The sequence below is a fragment of the Staurois parvus genome, unplaced genomic scaffold (assembly GCF_062004578.1).
Source record: "Staurois parvus isolate SC_StPar_1 unplaced genomic scaffold, SC_StPar_1.0 ptg000799l, whole genome shotgun sequence".
Classification (NCBI taxonomy): Eukaryota; Metazoa; Chordata; class Amphibia; order Anura; family Ranidae; genus Staurois; species Staurois parvus.
Window position 1 is genome coordinate 92,501 of NW_028318595.1, and position 14,042 is coordinate 106,542.

At 47.5% G+C, this 14,042-nt stretch overlaps 2 protein-coding genes across 5 annotated transcripts in view; both read right to left on the bottom strand.

Annotated features, from left to right (window-relative positions):
• LOC149444211 (putative peptidyl-tRNA hydrolase 2) overlaps window positions 1-3,714 on the bottom strand; it is a 27,650-nt gene extending 23,936 nt beyond the window's left edge. Inside the window, exons 1-2 of one of the 2 annotated variants that reach the window (XM_089654782.1) lie at window positions 3,568-3,714; window positions 872-989 (exon numbers count right to left, since the gene is read on the bottom strand). In XM_089654782.1, coding sequence (XP_089510908.1) covers window positions 872-989; window positions 3,568-3,686 — 237 coding nt within the window. In that variant the 5' untranslated portion in view covers window positions 3,687-3,714. Of the gene's footprint in view, window positions 1-871; window positions 990-3,311; window positions 3,481-3,567 lie in introns of those variants that run through there. The other variant, XM_089654783.1, reaches the window with a different exon arrangement.
• A 5,575-nt stretch (window positions 3,715-9,289) lies between these two features.
• The window catches only part of LOC149444212 (SRSF protein kinase 3-like), a 52,856-nt gene continuing 48,103 nt past the window's right edge, over window positions 9,290-14,042 (bottom strand). For all 3 annotated transcript variants that reach the window (XM_089654785.1, XM_089654784.1, XM_089654786.1), the window contains 2 exons: window positions 12,559-12,651; window positions 9,290-9,542 (listed from right to left, as the gene is read on the bottom strand). In XM_089654785.1, coding sequence (XP_089510911.1) covers window positions 9,358-9,542; window positions 12,559-12,651 — 278 coding nt within the window. In that variant the 3' untranslated portion in view covers window positions 9,290-9,357. The remainder of the gene's footprint in view (window positions 9,543-12,558; window positions 12,652-14,042) is intronic.

Here is a 14,042-nt window from a genome sequence, read left to right on the forward strand (position 1 = left end):
CAATGTTACTATGGTAACATTGTACCGCTTTGGTCACAGTTTACTGAAAAATAATAATAGTAAAAAAAAGAAAAAAAATGTAATAAAAAACAAAATAAATAGAAACATTTGAAAACAAAATACAAATTCAATAATTATTATTATTTTCACCAAAGAAATGTAGCAGAATACATTTTGACCTAAATTTATGAAGAAATGTTATTTGTCAAATTTTATAAAAGAAACGAAGAAAAGTGCATTTTTTTCAAAAGTTTCAGGTGTTTTTTGTTTTATTTAGCAAAAAATAAAAAACTCAGTTGTGATTAAATACCACCAAAAGAAAGCTCTATTTGTGTGAAAAAAATGATTTAAATTTACATATGGGTAGTGTTGCATGACCGCGCAATTGTCATTCCAAAGTGCAACAGAGCTGAAAGCTGCAAATTGGCCTGGGCAGGAAGGGGGTATAAGTGCCCGATATTGTAGTGGTTAAGTGAACCTGTCACCCACCATATCCTAGCAATTTACTGTATCTTCCCAACTGCAGGCATTAAAATGCATTTTTACATGGGGGTGCACTACATCCCTATGGAGGCCCCCCCAGACATAGGAACAGTCAGTACGCAGATTTGGACATCTACAAGTCAGAGCTCCTGGCAAGCACAAAAATGTAAAATGTTGACCGCACAACATACACTTCTGTAGGTATCACTGAGCATGTCAAGAGTGAGAGGCAGAAATCTGGGCCCAATATTTGCAGTTACCTCCAAACAGGATTCTGTAAGGTCTGTTCCCTTAATGAAGGGATTGCTTCGAGGTAAAAAACCCCAAGGCTTTGGAAACACTTTTAAGAAAGAAAAAAAAAGAATCAGCCAGCGATGTGAGATGTTACCTTCCTCGCCTCTTCTTCCGGAATATCGAGATCTTTCAGCTGTTTCAGATATTCTGGATTGACCTCCATTGCCTCCTGGGGAGCCTCAGGCACGGCCTCTTCATGAGCCTCCATTACACTACGAGAAAGAAAGCAATATGTCAGGACCTGTACACCCATGTATACACGCCCCCCCCCCCCCCCCCGGAGCTGACACACCCATGTATACACGGCCCCCCCCCCCCCCGGAGCTGACACACCCATGTATACACGCCCCCCCCCCCGAGCTGACACACCCATGTACACACGGCCCCCCCGGAGCTGACACACCCATGTATACACGGCCCCCCCCCCGGAGCTGACACACCCATGTATACACGGCCCCCCCCCCCCCGGAGCTGACGCACCCATGTACACACGGACCCCCCGGGGCTGACGCACCCATGTACACACGGACCCCCCGGGGCTGACGCACCCATGTACACACGGACCCCCCGGGGCTGACGCACCCATGTACACACGGACCCCCCGGGGCTGACGCACCCATGTACACACGGACCCCCCGGGGCTGACGCACCCATGTACACACGGACCCCCCGGGGCTGACGCACCCATGTACACACGGCCCCCCCGGAGCTGACGCACCCATGTACACACGGCCCCCCCGGAGCTGACGCACCCATGTACACACGGCCCCCCCGGAGCTGACGCACCCATGTACACACGGCCCCCCCGGAGCTGACGCACCCATGTACACACGGCCCCCCCGGAGCTGACGCACCCATGTACACACAGACCCCCCGGAGCTGACGCACCCATGTACACACGGACCCCCCGGAGCTGACGCACCCATGTATACACGGACCCCGGAGCTGACACACCCATGTATACACAGCCCCCCGAGCTGACACACCCATGTATACACGGACCCCGGAGCTGACGCACCCATGTATACACGGACCCCCCGGAGCTGACGCACCCATGTATACACAGCCCCCCCCCGGAGCTGACGCACCCATGTATACATGGACCCCGGAGCTGACACACTTGTTACATGGCCTGCCTATGGTCTTCCAGATGATGGCTACCACGGGACATCCCCGGCCCTTCAACTGCTAGCAGAATACCTACCCGGTGGGGTGATCACTGTGTCTGCAGCATGCACACACTACACTGTGATGTCAGATCATTGCAAGCAGGGACGGCCCCCCCGCTTCTGACACAACAAAGTTGTCTGCGTGTAACCACAGCTTAGTGCTAGAGCGCCCCCCTGTGGGAGTGTAGGACTAAGTCTGCACTGGACTGTATACAGGGACCACATTAGTATGAATTATTCCCCCTATGCCTGCCACTATAAAGCCACACCCCCTAAGAAGCTGGGATGCCCCCACGCACCCCAGGATGCCCCCCCACACCCCAGTGACACCACAGGATGCCACCCCCGCAACCCAGTGACACCACAGGATGCCACCCCCGCAACACCACGGGATGTCCCTCCACACCCCTGTGACACCACAGAATGCACCCACCACAGGATACTCCCCACGACACAAGATGTGCCTCCTGCACCCCCACAGGATACCCCCTGCCGCACCTCAGTGAGACCACAGAATACACCCTACACCACCACAGGATACCACCCACACCTCAGTGACACCACAGGTTACCCCTCCGCACCCCCGTGACACCACAGGTTACTCCCCCCCACACACCTCAGTGACACCACAGGATACCCCTCCACACCCCCGTGACACCACAGGATACCCCTCCACACCCCCGTGACACCACAGGATACCCCTCCACACCCCCGTGACACCACAGGATACCCCTCCACACCCCCGTGACACCACAGGTTACTCCCCCCCACACACACCTCAGTGACACCACAGGATACCCCTCCACACCCCCGCGACACCACAGGATACCCCTCCACACCCCCGTGACACCACAGGATACCCCTCCACACCCCCGTGACACCACAGGATACCCCTCCACACCCCCGTGACACCACAGGTTACCCCCCCCACACACCTCAGTGACACCACAGGATACCCCTCCACACCCCCGTGACACCACAGGATACCCCTCCACACCCCCGTGACACCACAGATTACACAGGATGCCCCTCACACCTTAGTGACTCCACAGGATACCTCTCCGCACCCCCGTGACACCACAGGTTACCCCTACCAACACCTCAGTGACACCACAGGATACCCCTCCAAACCCCCTGTGACACCACAAAATACCCTTCTGCACCCAACTGACACCACAGCCCCCTCCCCCATGATATTTCAATACATTTTCCCTCCGTGACACCTCAGGATATCCCTCCACACCTACTGACAACACAGGATCGTGCCTGACACAACCCCCCCACCCCCAATGACACCAAATGACTCCCCTTTGCACCCCCCGACACCACAGGGTATGATTCCCCGGCCCAGATCGTCTCCCATACCCCGATGTGTGCGGCGCCCCCTCTTCCTCCTCCCGGGTGACAGAACAGCCGCCTCTGCCAGCACAGCCCCCGGAATTCTCCCGTGCACGCGCTCTCCGATAATCTGGGTAGCCGAGAGCGCGCTCACAGACGGAGGAGAGCTGGGATCATGTGACCGGATAGCGATAGAGGTTTCCGGCCTGTACAGGAAAAGCGGAGCTGTGTGATCGGCGCCCTCTGGCGGCGGGAGGTGTTAGAGCGTCAGCTCAGAAGTTACCCGCTGCTTGCGCTATGAGAGCGAACTCCGAATATTTCTTGTCCTGCCCGAAGTCCCGGATGTTCGGCGATGTGCGGGAGAGCCGACCTGCCGGTGTAGCGGCAAGATGAATATCCCATGAAAATCAGTGTCCCCTGAAGCAACTGCGCATGTGCCGGTATAAGGCACTACAAGCCGATCACCGAACTACTGCAGCCGAACATGTACCTGAGCTGAATTAACCCTTTACATGCCGACTGGGTCTGCGGTGAGACACAGGATCGGAGAACACAGAATTATTAACCCCTTACATGCCGAGTGGTCGGCGGGGGCTGTTACATGCCAAATTGTCTGCAGTGACATCGGACAGCACAGTGTCAGTGATATGGGGGGGGGGGGGGGGGGGGCAGTGTCAGCATAATCATACACTGGAATAGGGAAATCACAGATTGGATTCAGGGAAATCATACACTAGAATCATGGAAATCACAGACTGGAATCGGCAATCATGCACTAGATTCATCAAAATCACGCACTGGAATCAGGGAAATCACAGATTGGAATCAGCAAAACCATGCCCTGGAACCAGGGAAATCACACACTGGAATGAGAAAATTCATGTACTGGAATCAGGGAAATCACGCACTAGATTTAGCAAAATCACGCATTGGAATCGGGGAAATCAGGCACTGTAATCAGTAAATTGATGCACTGGAATATTCATGCACTGGAATCAGCAAATTCATGCACTGGAATCAGCAGAATCACATACTGGAATCAATGAGTTCACGCACTGGAATCAGCAAAATCACACACTGGAATCAGCAAAATTACACACTGGAATCAGCAAAATCACACACTGGAATCAGCAAAATCACACACTGGAATCAGCAAAATCACACACTGGAATCAGCAAAATCACACACTGGAATCAGCAAAATCATGCACTGGAATCAGTATTTCACACAATGAAAAAAGTGAAATCACGCACTGAAATAAGTGAAATCATGAAATGAAATCATCAATGTGACAGAAGTGTGGGTGGAGCAGAACACACGTGGAGAACAGAAGTACACGCAAGGCTTTTATTGAAAGGTAGGGAGTTCTAGCAAGGCGAAGGGTTAAATCTGTACACAGGGCTGAATACACCACACGGATGGCAGGAGTCCGGTGGACAAATGGCTAAGTCTGGAACACAGACTGGGCACACATCAGGAATAGCAAAACTCCGACAGACAAAGGGGGAAATCCACAACACAGGACTGACAACAATAGTGGCCTCAGCAGAGGAAGTCTATGCTGATCAGCATGGAGAAGGAGGTCCAGAGGGCTGAGGTCCTTCACCAACTCATCACAGGTCCTCGGAGGGCTGTGTGTCCTGGCCGCAGCTTCAGGACTACATAGGCAAAAGTTGACGGAAGGGTAGAGGAAAGTCCCAGTGTCCGGAAACCCACACAGACAATGCAGAACTACAAATCACAGCAGTGCAGAAAGCAAAGCACAGCCCATAAAGAATTATCTGTCTCAGCAGTTCTAGGGAGACCTGCAGCCATGAGCTCCTCTGTCCATCGCTGAATTAAGCTCTGGACGTTCTGACCCTTTCTGCCAGCATAGGGACATTATATTGTCCCTTCAGTTCAACCAAACCTCAAGCACCTGGTGCTGACACGTCTGGCATTTTCCAGCTGCAGGACACCATGCTGTCTGTGCCTCCCGCTGAGATCAACCTCATCTCCCACCCCCTTTGGGGCACAGGAACTCATAGATTTAAATAAGCAGACAAGCTGACTGATTGACACACTCTTGATTTCATCAAAACAACACAAAATTTAAATAATATTTCTGACCTTCGTCACAATGAAGATCATGCACTGGAAGCAGTGAAATCATATAGTGAAATCATGCTCTGAAATCAGTGAACTAATGCAATGAAATCCGGATGCAGTGTGAAATCATGCACTGGAATCAGCGAATTCACACACTGCAATCAGCAAAATCACGTACTGGAATCAGGGAAATCATGCTCTAGTACTCACTTCTCTCGCACCCTCTCTCTTCTCTCTTGTACCTTCTCTCTCACTTGCTCTCTCTTGTACCTTCTCTCTCACTTGCTCTCTCTTGTACCTTCTCTCTCACTTGCTCTCTCTTTCCCTTCTCTCTCACACCCTCTCTCTTCTACCTCGCTTGCTCACGCTCTCTCTCTCTCTCTCATATCAGTCTCCTCTCTCACACTTTTCTCATTATCTCGTATACCTCCCTTTCTTTCTGCTCTCTCACTTGCTTTCACTTCTCTCTGGCTTTCTCTCTTCTCTCTCGCACCCTCTACCTTCTCCTTCACTTGCTCTCTCTTCTCTCTCACTCTCTCTTCTCTCCCACACCCTCTTTCTCTCTCTCTTCTCTCTCACCCTCTCTCGCTCTCTCCCCTCTTTCTTCTCTCTGACCCCCTCTCTTCTCTCTCGCTGTCTCGCTCTCCTCTCTCTCTCTTTCTCTTCTCTATTGCACCCTCTCTCTTCTCTCTCGCTCTCTCTATTCTCTCTAGATTGGACATGCAGACCTGAAACCAGCAGGATAGGTACACAGGCAGGGCACCCTGGGAAATGACGCAGAAACACCTGAGGTGCGGGGTCTAAGCATTAACCGGTTTTCACCAGAGCTCCTGATGGTGAAGATGGATTTGGCTGTGTGTTGGTACCAGGTCACAGATCTCAGGATCACCCCACCAGGGAATGAGCAAGCCGGAATCCAATAGCAGATAGAACAGGTTAGGGGTCAAGCAGAAGAGGAGTCAGTCAACAAGCCAAGGGTCGGTCACAAACGGTAGTAGATGAGGATGAGGCAGAATTGTTGTCCAGGAACAAGCCAAAGGTCGGTAGCGAAGGTATAGATAGCAGCAGGAGAGACAAGCGGGATATTGGCTGGGAAGGCAACCAGGGAATGCAGAGACATGGCTTTTATCAGGAAGTTCATGGGAGGAGCAAGGAGTTCAAGGTTCAACAGAAAACAAGGCAGGATTGTCCAATAGATCAGGCAGAGTGTTGTCCAGCATCCCAGGTAGCTCGGTGAGAAGAGTTAGTGCCTGACACAGTAGAAGTCCCAGGTTCAATCCAGGCCCTGACATTACTAGACCATCGCACTCATGGGAAGGAGGTTTGTTGTACTGGATTACTGCAAAACATGGTCTGTAAGGTGGCATTAGTGTTAAAATTGCTGAGGCCAAATAAAATATCAGCTGCAATGTTGGTAAATCAGACCTTGCTCAGCTATGGAGCTACTGCAGTGATACCCCTAATCTTCTGAGTATTTTTTTCAATAAAAGCAAGGCATCCTCTTTACCTTGTCCATTCAGAAAACGCCTTGTATTCCTTGAAAAAAAAAATTAATTGCATTCTCTAAATGGCAGCAGTGCCAAGCAAATGACCCCCTGTGGTCCATGTGGAGAGGGAAAGCTGCTCAGCACAGTGCCTGGAAGATTTTGGCAATCACAGTAGTGGCGAATATTATAGTGATTGTCAGCTTCCACAGGTCTCAGGTATGAGATGCTGCATGCATACTTATCCACTTAACCTCCCTAGCGGTCTGATTATGTCCATATTTCTGTGCTCAAAGTGGTACATTTTTTGCATGGAAATATGCATTTTTTTTATTTTAGGCCTGTAATTTTTAGGAATAACTCACTGAAATCTGTCCGAACAAGAGTCTAGTAAACATTCCGGGTATGATAAAATATGAAACACAAAATCATAAATTGTAATTTAATAAATAATCCTAAAAAATAATATAATAATAAATTTAATTCAATAATATAATCAAACCAAAAAAACTGAAATATAGCACCAAGTTCGCACATTGCTGAGCAAAGTCGCAAAATCGGTTTCAGTGTCTGATGATGAATTTCCCCCACGAATCATTATCACTCAATTCTGCAAGTGGTTCTGATTTACTATCGCTGTTCTCTAGCCGGTCTAAAACCGCTTTTGACCTAAAGGGACGCTTTTTGGACGCCATGGACATTTCTCAGTTTCCAGGCAGAAAGAACAGTAAAAATGCAGGCAGGGTGCCGGACAATGCACTCGGGACAAAATGTATGTGAAATGGTTTGATACAGGAATGTTATACTATGTGATTTTAGTGAATGTCACTTTTACAAGTTTCAAATTTCCCATCCCCCGTACGTCCCGAAGCTCGCAGGGAATGGAACCTGGAAGACAGATGCCATCCGAGGACATTGCCGGGGACACTGCAGGGGGGACATCGCGGGAGCGCAGGACAAGGTAAATGAAGAAGGGATCCGGGAGCATTGCTGCAGGGTATTCCCGAGTGTAGCTTGGGGTTACCGCTTGTGGTACTGAAACTTTACCCCGAGCTACACTCGGGAATACCGCCAGGGGGGTTAATGACCGCCATGTACTGCATACAGGCAAAGTATCATACTGGTGCGTCACTCTGACTATACTAACACGGGGGGGCACTGCTTGGACACAGTGAAATGCGGATCCCGGTAAACGGGACTCGGTTGTCATGTGAATGCTATGCGATCACATGATCACAATGTCAGCAAAGCTGTTATGGATCAATCTGATCCATAACAGCTTTGCTTCCCTTCTTAGTGAGCTGTGATTGGCCCACAGCTCTCACGTGGTACATGAGCCAATCACAGATCCCTGTACTCTGTGATCAACTGTAGCCAAATCACAGATCACTACTTTTTTGAACTGTCATGAACTTAACCCATTCTTGACAGCTCAAAGCAAGCATTGCATTGTGGGAGCAATAATCTTTATTGCTCCTGCAAAGCAAAGTGTAAAACAAAAATCCTTGATCCTCCCCCAGAGTAGTACAATGTTACTATAGTAACATTGAACTACTCTGATGAAAGTATTTAAAAAAAAAAAAAAAATGTAAAAAAAAATTAAATATTGAGAATTTTTTTTTTTTTTAAAAACTACTACCGCTGAATCACTTTTAAAAAGCAGTGGAAAGGGACATCCCCCGCCACCTTCCACAACTTTCTCAGCCTTTTCTGTCCCACTGGGGAACCGGAGAATGCAGCCAGCAGTTCCACTGGCTGACCATAGAGCTGATCGGAGACCGGAATGCCTCCAATCATCTCTGTGGTCTGAGAATCGAGAAGCAACAAGCATTTCATCATTTCAGTTTCGCCATTTAAAAATTGAGAAAGCATCTGACCACACCAATCTTGGTGTGATCAGATGCGTTAGGACAGAGGAGAGATCTAGAGTCTAATAGACACCAGATTTCTCAGAAAAGAGTGTCACTGCCTATTGATATCACATGGGATATTTACATTCATTCTCTGTGATAACAATAAAAGTGATAAAAAAAAGAAAGGGACAGTGTAAAAAAAAAAAAAAAAAGCAAAATAATTAATAAAAAAAACTCATGACATGAGGAAATATTCCCTTTGAAAGCCTGAAGATGGTCATTGGTTTTTGGGGGCCTTAAATCATTTAAGTAACAACGTAGGGGGAAAAAATGTTTTGTCATTTTCCAAAAAATTCTGGCAAAAAATAACATCTTCCATGGACTCAGCATGCCTCTCAGCAAAATCCTTGGTCTGGCTACTTTCCAAAAAGTGGTCATTTGGGGGTTTTTTGTACTGCCCTGACATTTTAGCACCTCAAGAAATGTGATAGGCAGTCAGAAAATAAAAGCTGCATAAATTCCAATAAACTGCATATATATCAATAGAATGAACCAGTCATTACCAAGAAACACACCAGGGGCTTGTTGAATATTTAATCAAATTATACAAAGTACAAAAATAAAAACATTAAAGAACATGGCCAAGTATCAGCATTGTAACCAAGGGTGCTGAAGACATTTCTCCGCCGTGGCTCGCTTTTCTGGAGAATAATCCAACATGGGTAGGATGAAGCTTGCAAATATGAGGGCCTCGTTCATCTGCCACTTGTGCCGGCAAACCAGAGTGTCATAGAGGCCGCAGGGGTATAGGTACGGGATACGGAGGAGGTAACCTGCCAAGGAAGATATTCATATAAAGATAAATGAGCAAGAAAAAAACCCCCAATATCTATCTATCCATCTATCTCTACATATACGTATATTGGTTATATACTGGTAGAATATATATATACTCTATATTAGTTGTGCACTGAAATGAAAGATCTGGGCCAAAACCGAAAATTCGGGATGCACTTGGCTGAAAACTGAAACCTAAATTGGTAGAGTTTTTTTTTTTAATATATTTTTTATATATAATTGTATTAAATTCGACTTTTTAATGAATATCATGAATTTAAATGAATACGAATTTATAAAATACAATCCAGTAGCGTAAAATAACTTTTATTGAAAGTAACACACAAAAATTGGACATACTAATCTGGTTGCGTTCCACCTAGACCGGAAGTTTGTATATATATATATATGTATATATATATATATATATATATATATAATTTTTAATAAACAGTTTTTAACAAAAAAAAAATATTAGCGTGAAAAAGTTTTTTGCTAATGTTGAATTCATAATTTTTTTTCCGTATTTTTAATTATATTTTTTAGCCACAAGATAGCACCATATGTGGAGACAACAGTCTAATGGGAAGCCATTTCGGCCATTATCTGCACCTTTTTTTGTTCTATCGGCAAAACGCCAACAAACCCTATTTTCGACTGATATATTGATGCATCCCTACTATATATAGTGTGCATGTGTGTATGTATATATATATATTGCACAAATGTTATTTTGTTGTGTAATGTACCAATTAAAATAGATCGTGGTGAGAATATGAGGTTGACTTTGCTGCCACCTCCTCCCCATAAAAGCTGCCAATTATAGCCTTTTGAGAAAAGAAAATATTCTTATCTAATACCTGATTTCTGCCCACTTCCTGGAGGTGCCGGTGACCTTACACTGCCCCACCATTGGGTGGGTGTTCAAAATCCCATGAGAATGCACCTCAGCCCATTGCAGGGGTTCTGCTTTAGTGGGTTTTAAAATATATATGCCTAGGCTTTACTTAAACTTACCCCCTAACTCCCCCTTCCCCTCTGGAGCATTTTGCATTACTTGTTTGTATTATTTGTTCCTGTAAACGGCTTTTATTACTCTCTGTGATGTCATCACCAGGCTTGCAAAAATTTTGCAGAGGCAATTGCTGGGAACTCATTTCCAATTTACAAAGGCACACCCCCAGAACTATATCCCCCAAGATCCCTTTCCTTACACAGTGGGCCTGATAAACGTTTCAGGCATATTTGTGTGCACAAACATACGCACTGTGCCTTTAATAAACTGGTCCCTTAGGGCATATTAGTAGGCACATATTGCACACTGACAGTGCTGTCACTATGCAGGAAGCTTTACATTATTAAAACAGCTTACCGTGATCATTCTCAGTGATCACTAGGGGCAGGCAGAAGTGCAGGCAGCAGCACAGAGCTGTCCACTGCCCGCTCTCTGGTGAGTGTCCATTGGGACAATTATCAGAGGATACCTGCCAGCTGTCTGTTGCCCTCTGCACAGCTAGGCATTGGGAGGAGGCAGCTGCTCCCGGCCCAGGATCCCTCTGGTAACTGTCTATACCCGGGGTCTCCAAACTTTAGAAACAAAGGGCCAGTTTACTGCCCTTCAAACTTTAGGAGGACCAGATTGTGGCCAGTGGGAGTAGAAAATACCCTAGGGCTTGGTGGTCAGTGGGAGGAACAGTGCCCCATCTTTGGTGCCAGTGGGGTAATCAGTTCCCCTTTTCTGGTATCAGTGGGAGGAACAGTGCCCCGTCGCTGGTGTCAGTGGGAGGAACAGTGCCTCGTCGCTGGTGTCAGTGGGAGGAACAGTGCCCCATGACTGATGTCAGTGGGAGGAACAGTGCCCTGTCGCTGGTGTCAGTGGGAGGAACAGTGCCCCATCGCTGGTGTCAGTGGGAGGAACAGTGCCCTGTCAGTGGGAGGAACAGTGTCCCATGACTGGTGTCAGTGGGAGGAACAGTGCCCTGTTGCTGGTGTCAGTGGGAGGAACAGTGCCTTGTCGCTGGTGTCAGTGGGAGGAACAGTGCCCTGTCGCTGGTGTCAGTGGGAGGAGCAGTGCCCCGTTGCTGGTGTAAGTGGGAGGAGCAGTGCCCCATCTTTGGTGCCAGTGGGGTAATCAGTTCCCCTTTTCTGGTATCAGTGGGAGGAACAGTGCCTCGTTGCTGGTGTCAGTGGGAGGAACAGTGCCCCGTCGCTGGTGTCAGTGGGAGGAACAGTGCCTCATCCCTGGTGTTAGTGGGAGGAACAGTGCCCCGTCGCTGTTGTCAGTGGGAGGAGCAGTGCCTAGTCGCTGGTGTCAGTGGGAGGAACCGTGCCCCGTCGCTGGTGTCAGTGGGAGGAGCAGTGCCTAGTCGCTGGTGTCAGTGGGAGGAACAGTGCCCTGTCGCTAGTGTCAGTGGGAGGAGCAGTGCCCCATTGCTGGTGTCAGTGGGAGTAGCAGTGCCCCAGTGCTGGTGTCAGTGGGAGGAATAGTGCCCCATTGCTGGTGTCAGTGGGAGGAACAGTGCCCCAGTGCTGGTGTCAGTGGGAGGAACAGTGCCCCATTGCTGGTGTCAGTGGGAGGAACAGTGCCCTATTGCTGGAGTCATTTAACACGAATATTAGTTTATAGGGGGCAGCAACTGTGTCCTTCCTGCAACAAATCGCGATTTACAATTGCTGGCACTTATGTTGCAAATGTTCCATAATATAGAGTTCTATAGTCCAGGAGGCAGGGTTGACTACTCTAGTCTCAATTTCAGTGTAGCAGAGTGCTGTGTTGTCAGCCCAAAACAGAAGTAAGGAGAACAGTGGCTTTCTGACAGCATTTTTGAAGGAATAAACAGTGAAATGTTAATGTAATGAAAAGATGGACTGAATATGATTTTTTTTCTTCTGCTCTGAGACACACTTTAATACAGTGTCTGTGCAGAAACTGACGGTTCTACTGAGATCCTACCTACGTGAAAGTACTTGAATTATCATCTGACTATATGTACATTTCAGCCATGCATTTACCTTGCTTGTTAAAAAAGGTTGATGAATTTTTCCCAGAAAAAGCGATTTTTGGTGGTATGCGCCCAAGCAGCTCAATCATACAGGCAATGTGATCTAAAATATAAAAATATAAAATTGGATATTAGTCCACCTTTCTATACTATGCATGGAATGTTTATGTTGTTTGGGACTTTGTATATGAATGTGAAGCTTTATAAAGAGTGACACTTTAATTTAGAGCATGCAGTTCTTTGGCTTGTCCCACCCAGGGGCGGACTGACCATTCGAGCACTCGGGCACTGCCCGAGGGCCTGGGGTCAGTAGGGGGCCCCATGAAATGCCCCTGGTACCATTTATAGGCTTTTTTGGGTGTGTTCTAAGTGTGGGCAAGGACACAGGGGCCCCATGATCCCCTATTGCCCGGGAGCCCCATGAGTTGTCAGTCCGCCCCTGGTGCCACCTTATACTTTGGACTATTAAAGCAGAACTAAACACTCCTATCCTTTACAGCCTTTGTTTGATTTGTGGTTGTCATGGTGTTGCACGTGTGATCAGTTATGACACCAGCCATTAGATGTCTTGACAGTTTGGTTGAAAACACAAGCAACTGTGATAGCCCCAATGCAATGGATAATTTTTTAAGTTGCATTCACATATGGGCGTTTGGAATCATTTTAATGGCACCTGAAAACGCGGTGGCATCTTACTGCTATTGTCGTATAATAAATCACACTGCAATTGCGGCAAACTGCATCGCGGGAAGCGTGTTGCCCAAAAAAAATTCCCAAGCTTCTTTTGGACAACATGCTTTGCGTGATACGGTTTGTCGGGATTGCAGCATGATTCATCGTGCATCAATCGCAGCAGAACCACATGTTTTCAGGTGCCTTTACATGAGTGGCACCTGAACACGCGGTTCCGCGATTTGTCATTTTAGCAGAGCGTTTTGAAATTGCTGGCAGAATTGCAGTTCTGCAGAGCTGTGTCTTAAACTAGGCCAAGTGTCATCCAAGATACAGTGGACCATCCGGAGGTAGTTTTAACACTACAGCTTCTGCTTTAGAAAACCTTTACACAAATGTAATGGGATCTGTTGCAGTATTCGTAGGATCCCTTAAGTGTCTTCCAGGACTCCCTACAGGATTCCTGCCCAAATTTCCAGGTTTCCTCGGACCTCCATTATCTAGAAGACTTCCAGAGTTCCCAGTAATGACATGTTCCTATTAATGACACAGTAAGGACATGGGCATGTCCTATGATGGAAGCCTTTGAAGTAGTTGGTGCTGTATCGTATAGCCAACTATCTGAGAGCTAAAATACTTACCTGCCAGTTGCCTGTTTTTTGTTGACCTAGGCTAATCTGTCTACTCTGTTGTCTGCCACCTGTCTTGACCTCTGCCTTGACCTGACTACTCTCTTGCCTGCCACCTGTCTTGACCCCTGCCTTGACCTGACTGCTCTCTTGCCTGTCTCCTGTCTTGACCTCTGCCTTGACCTGACTACTC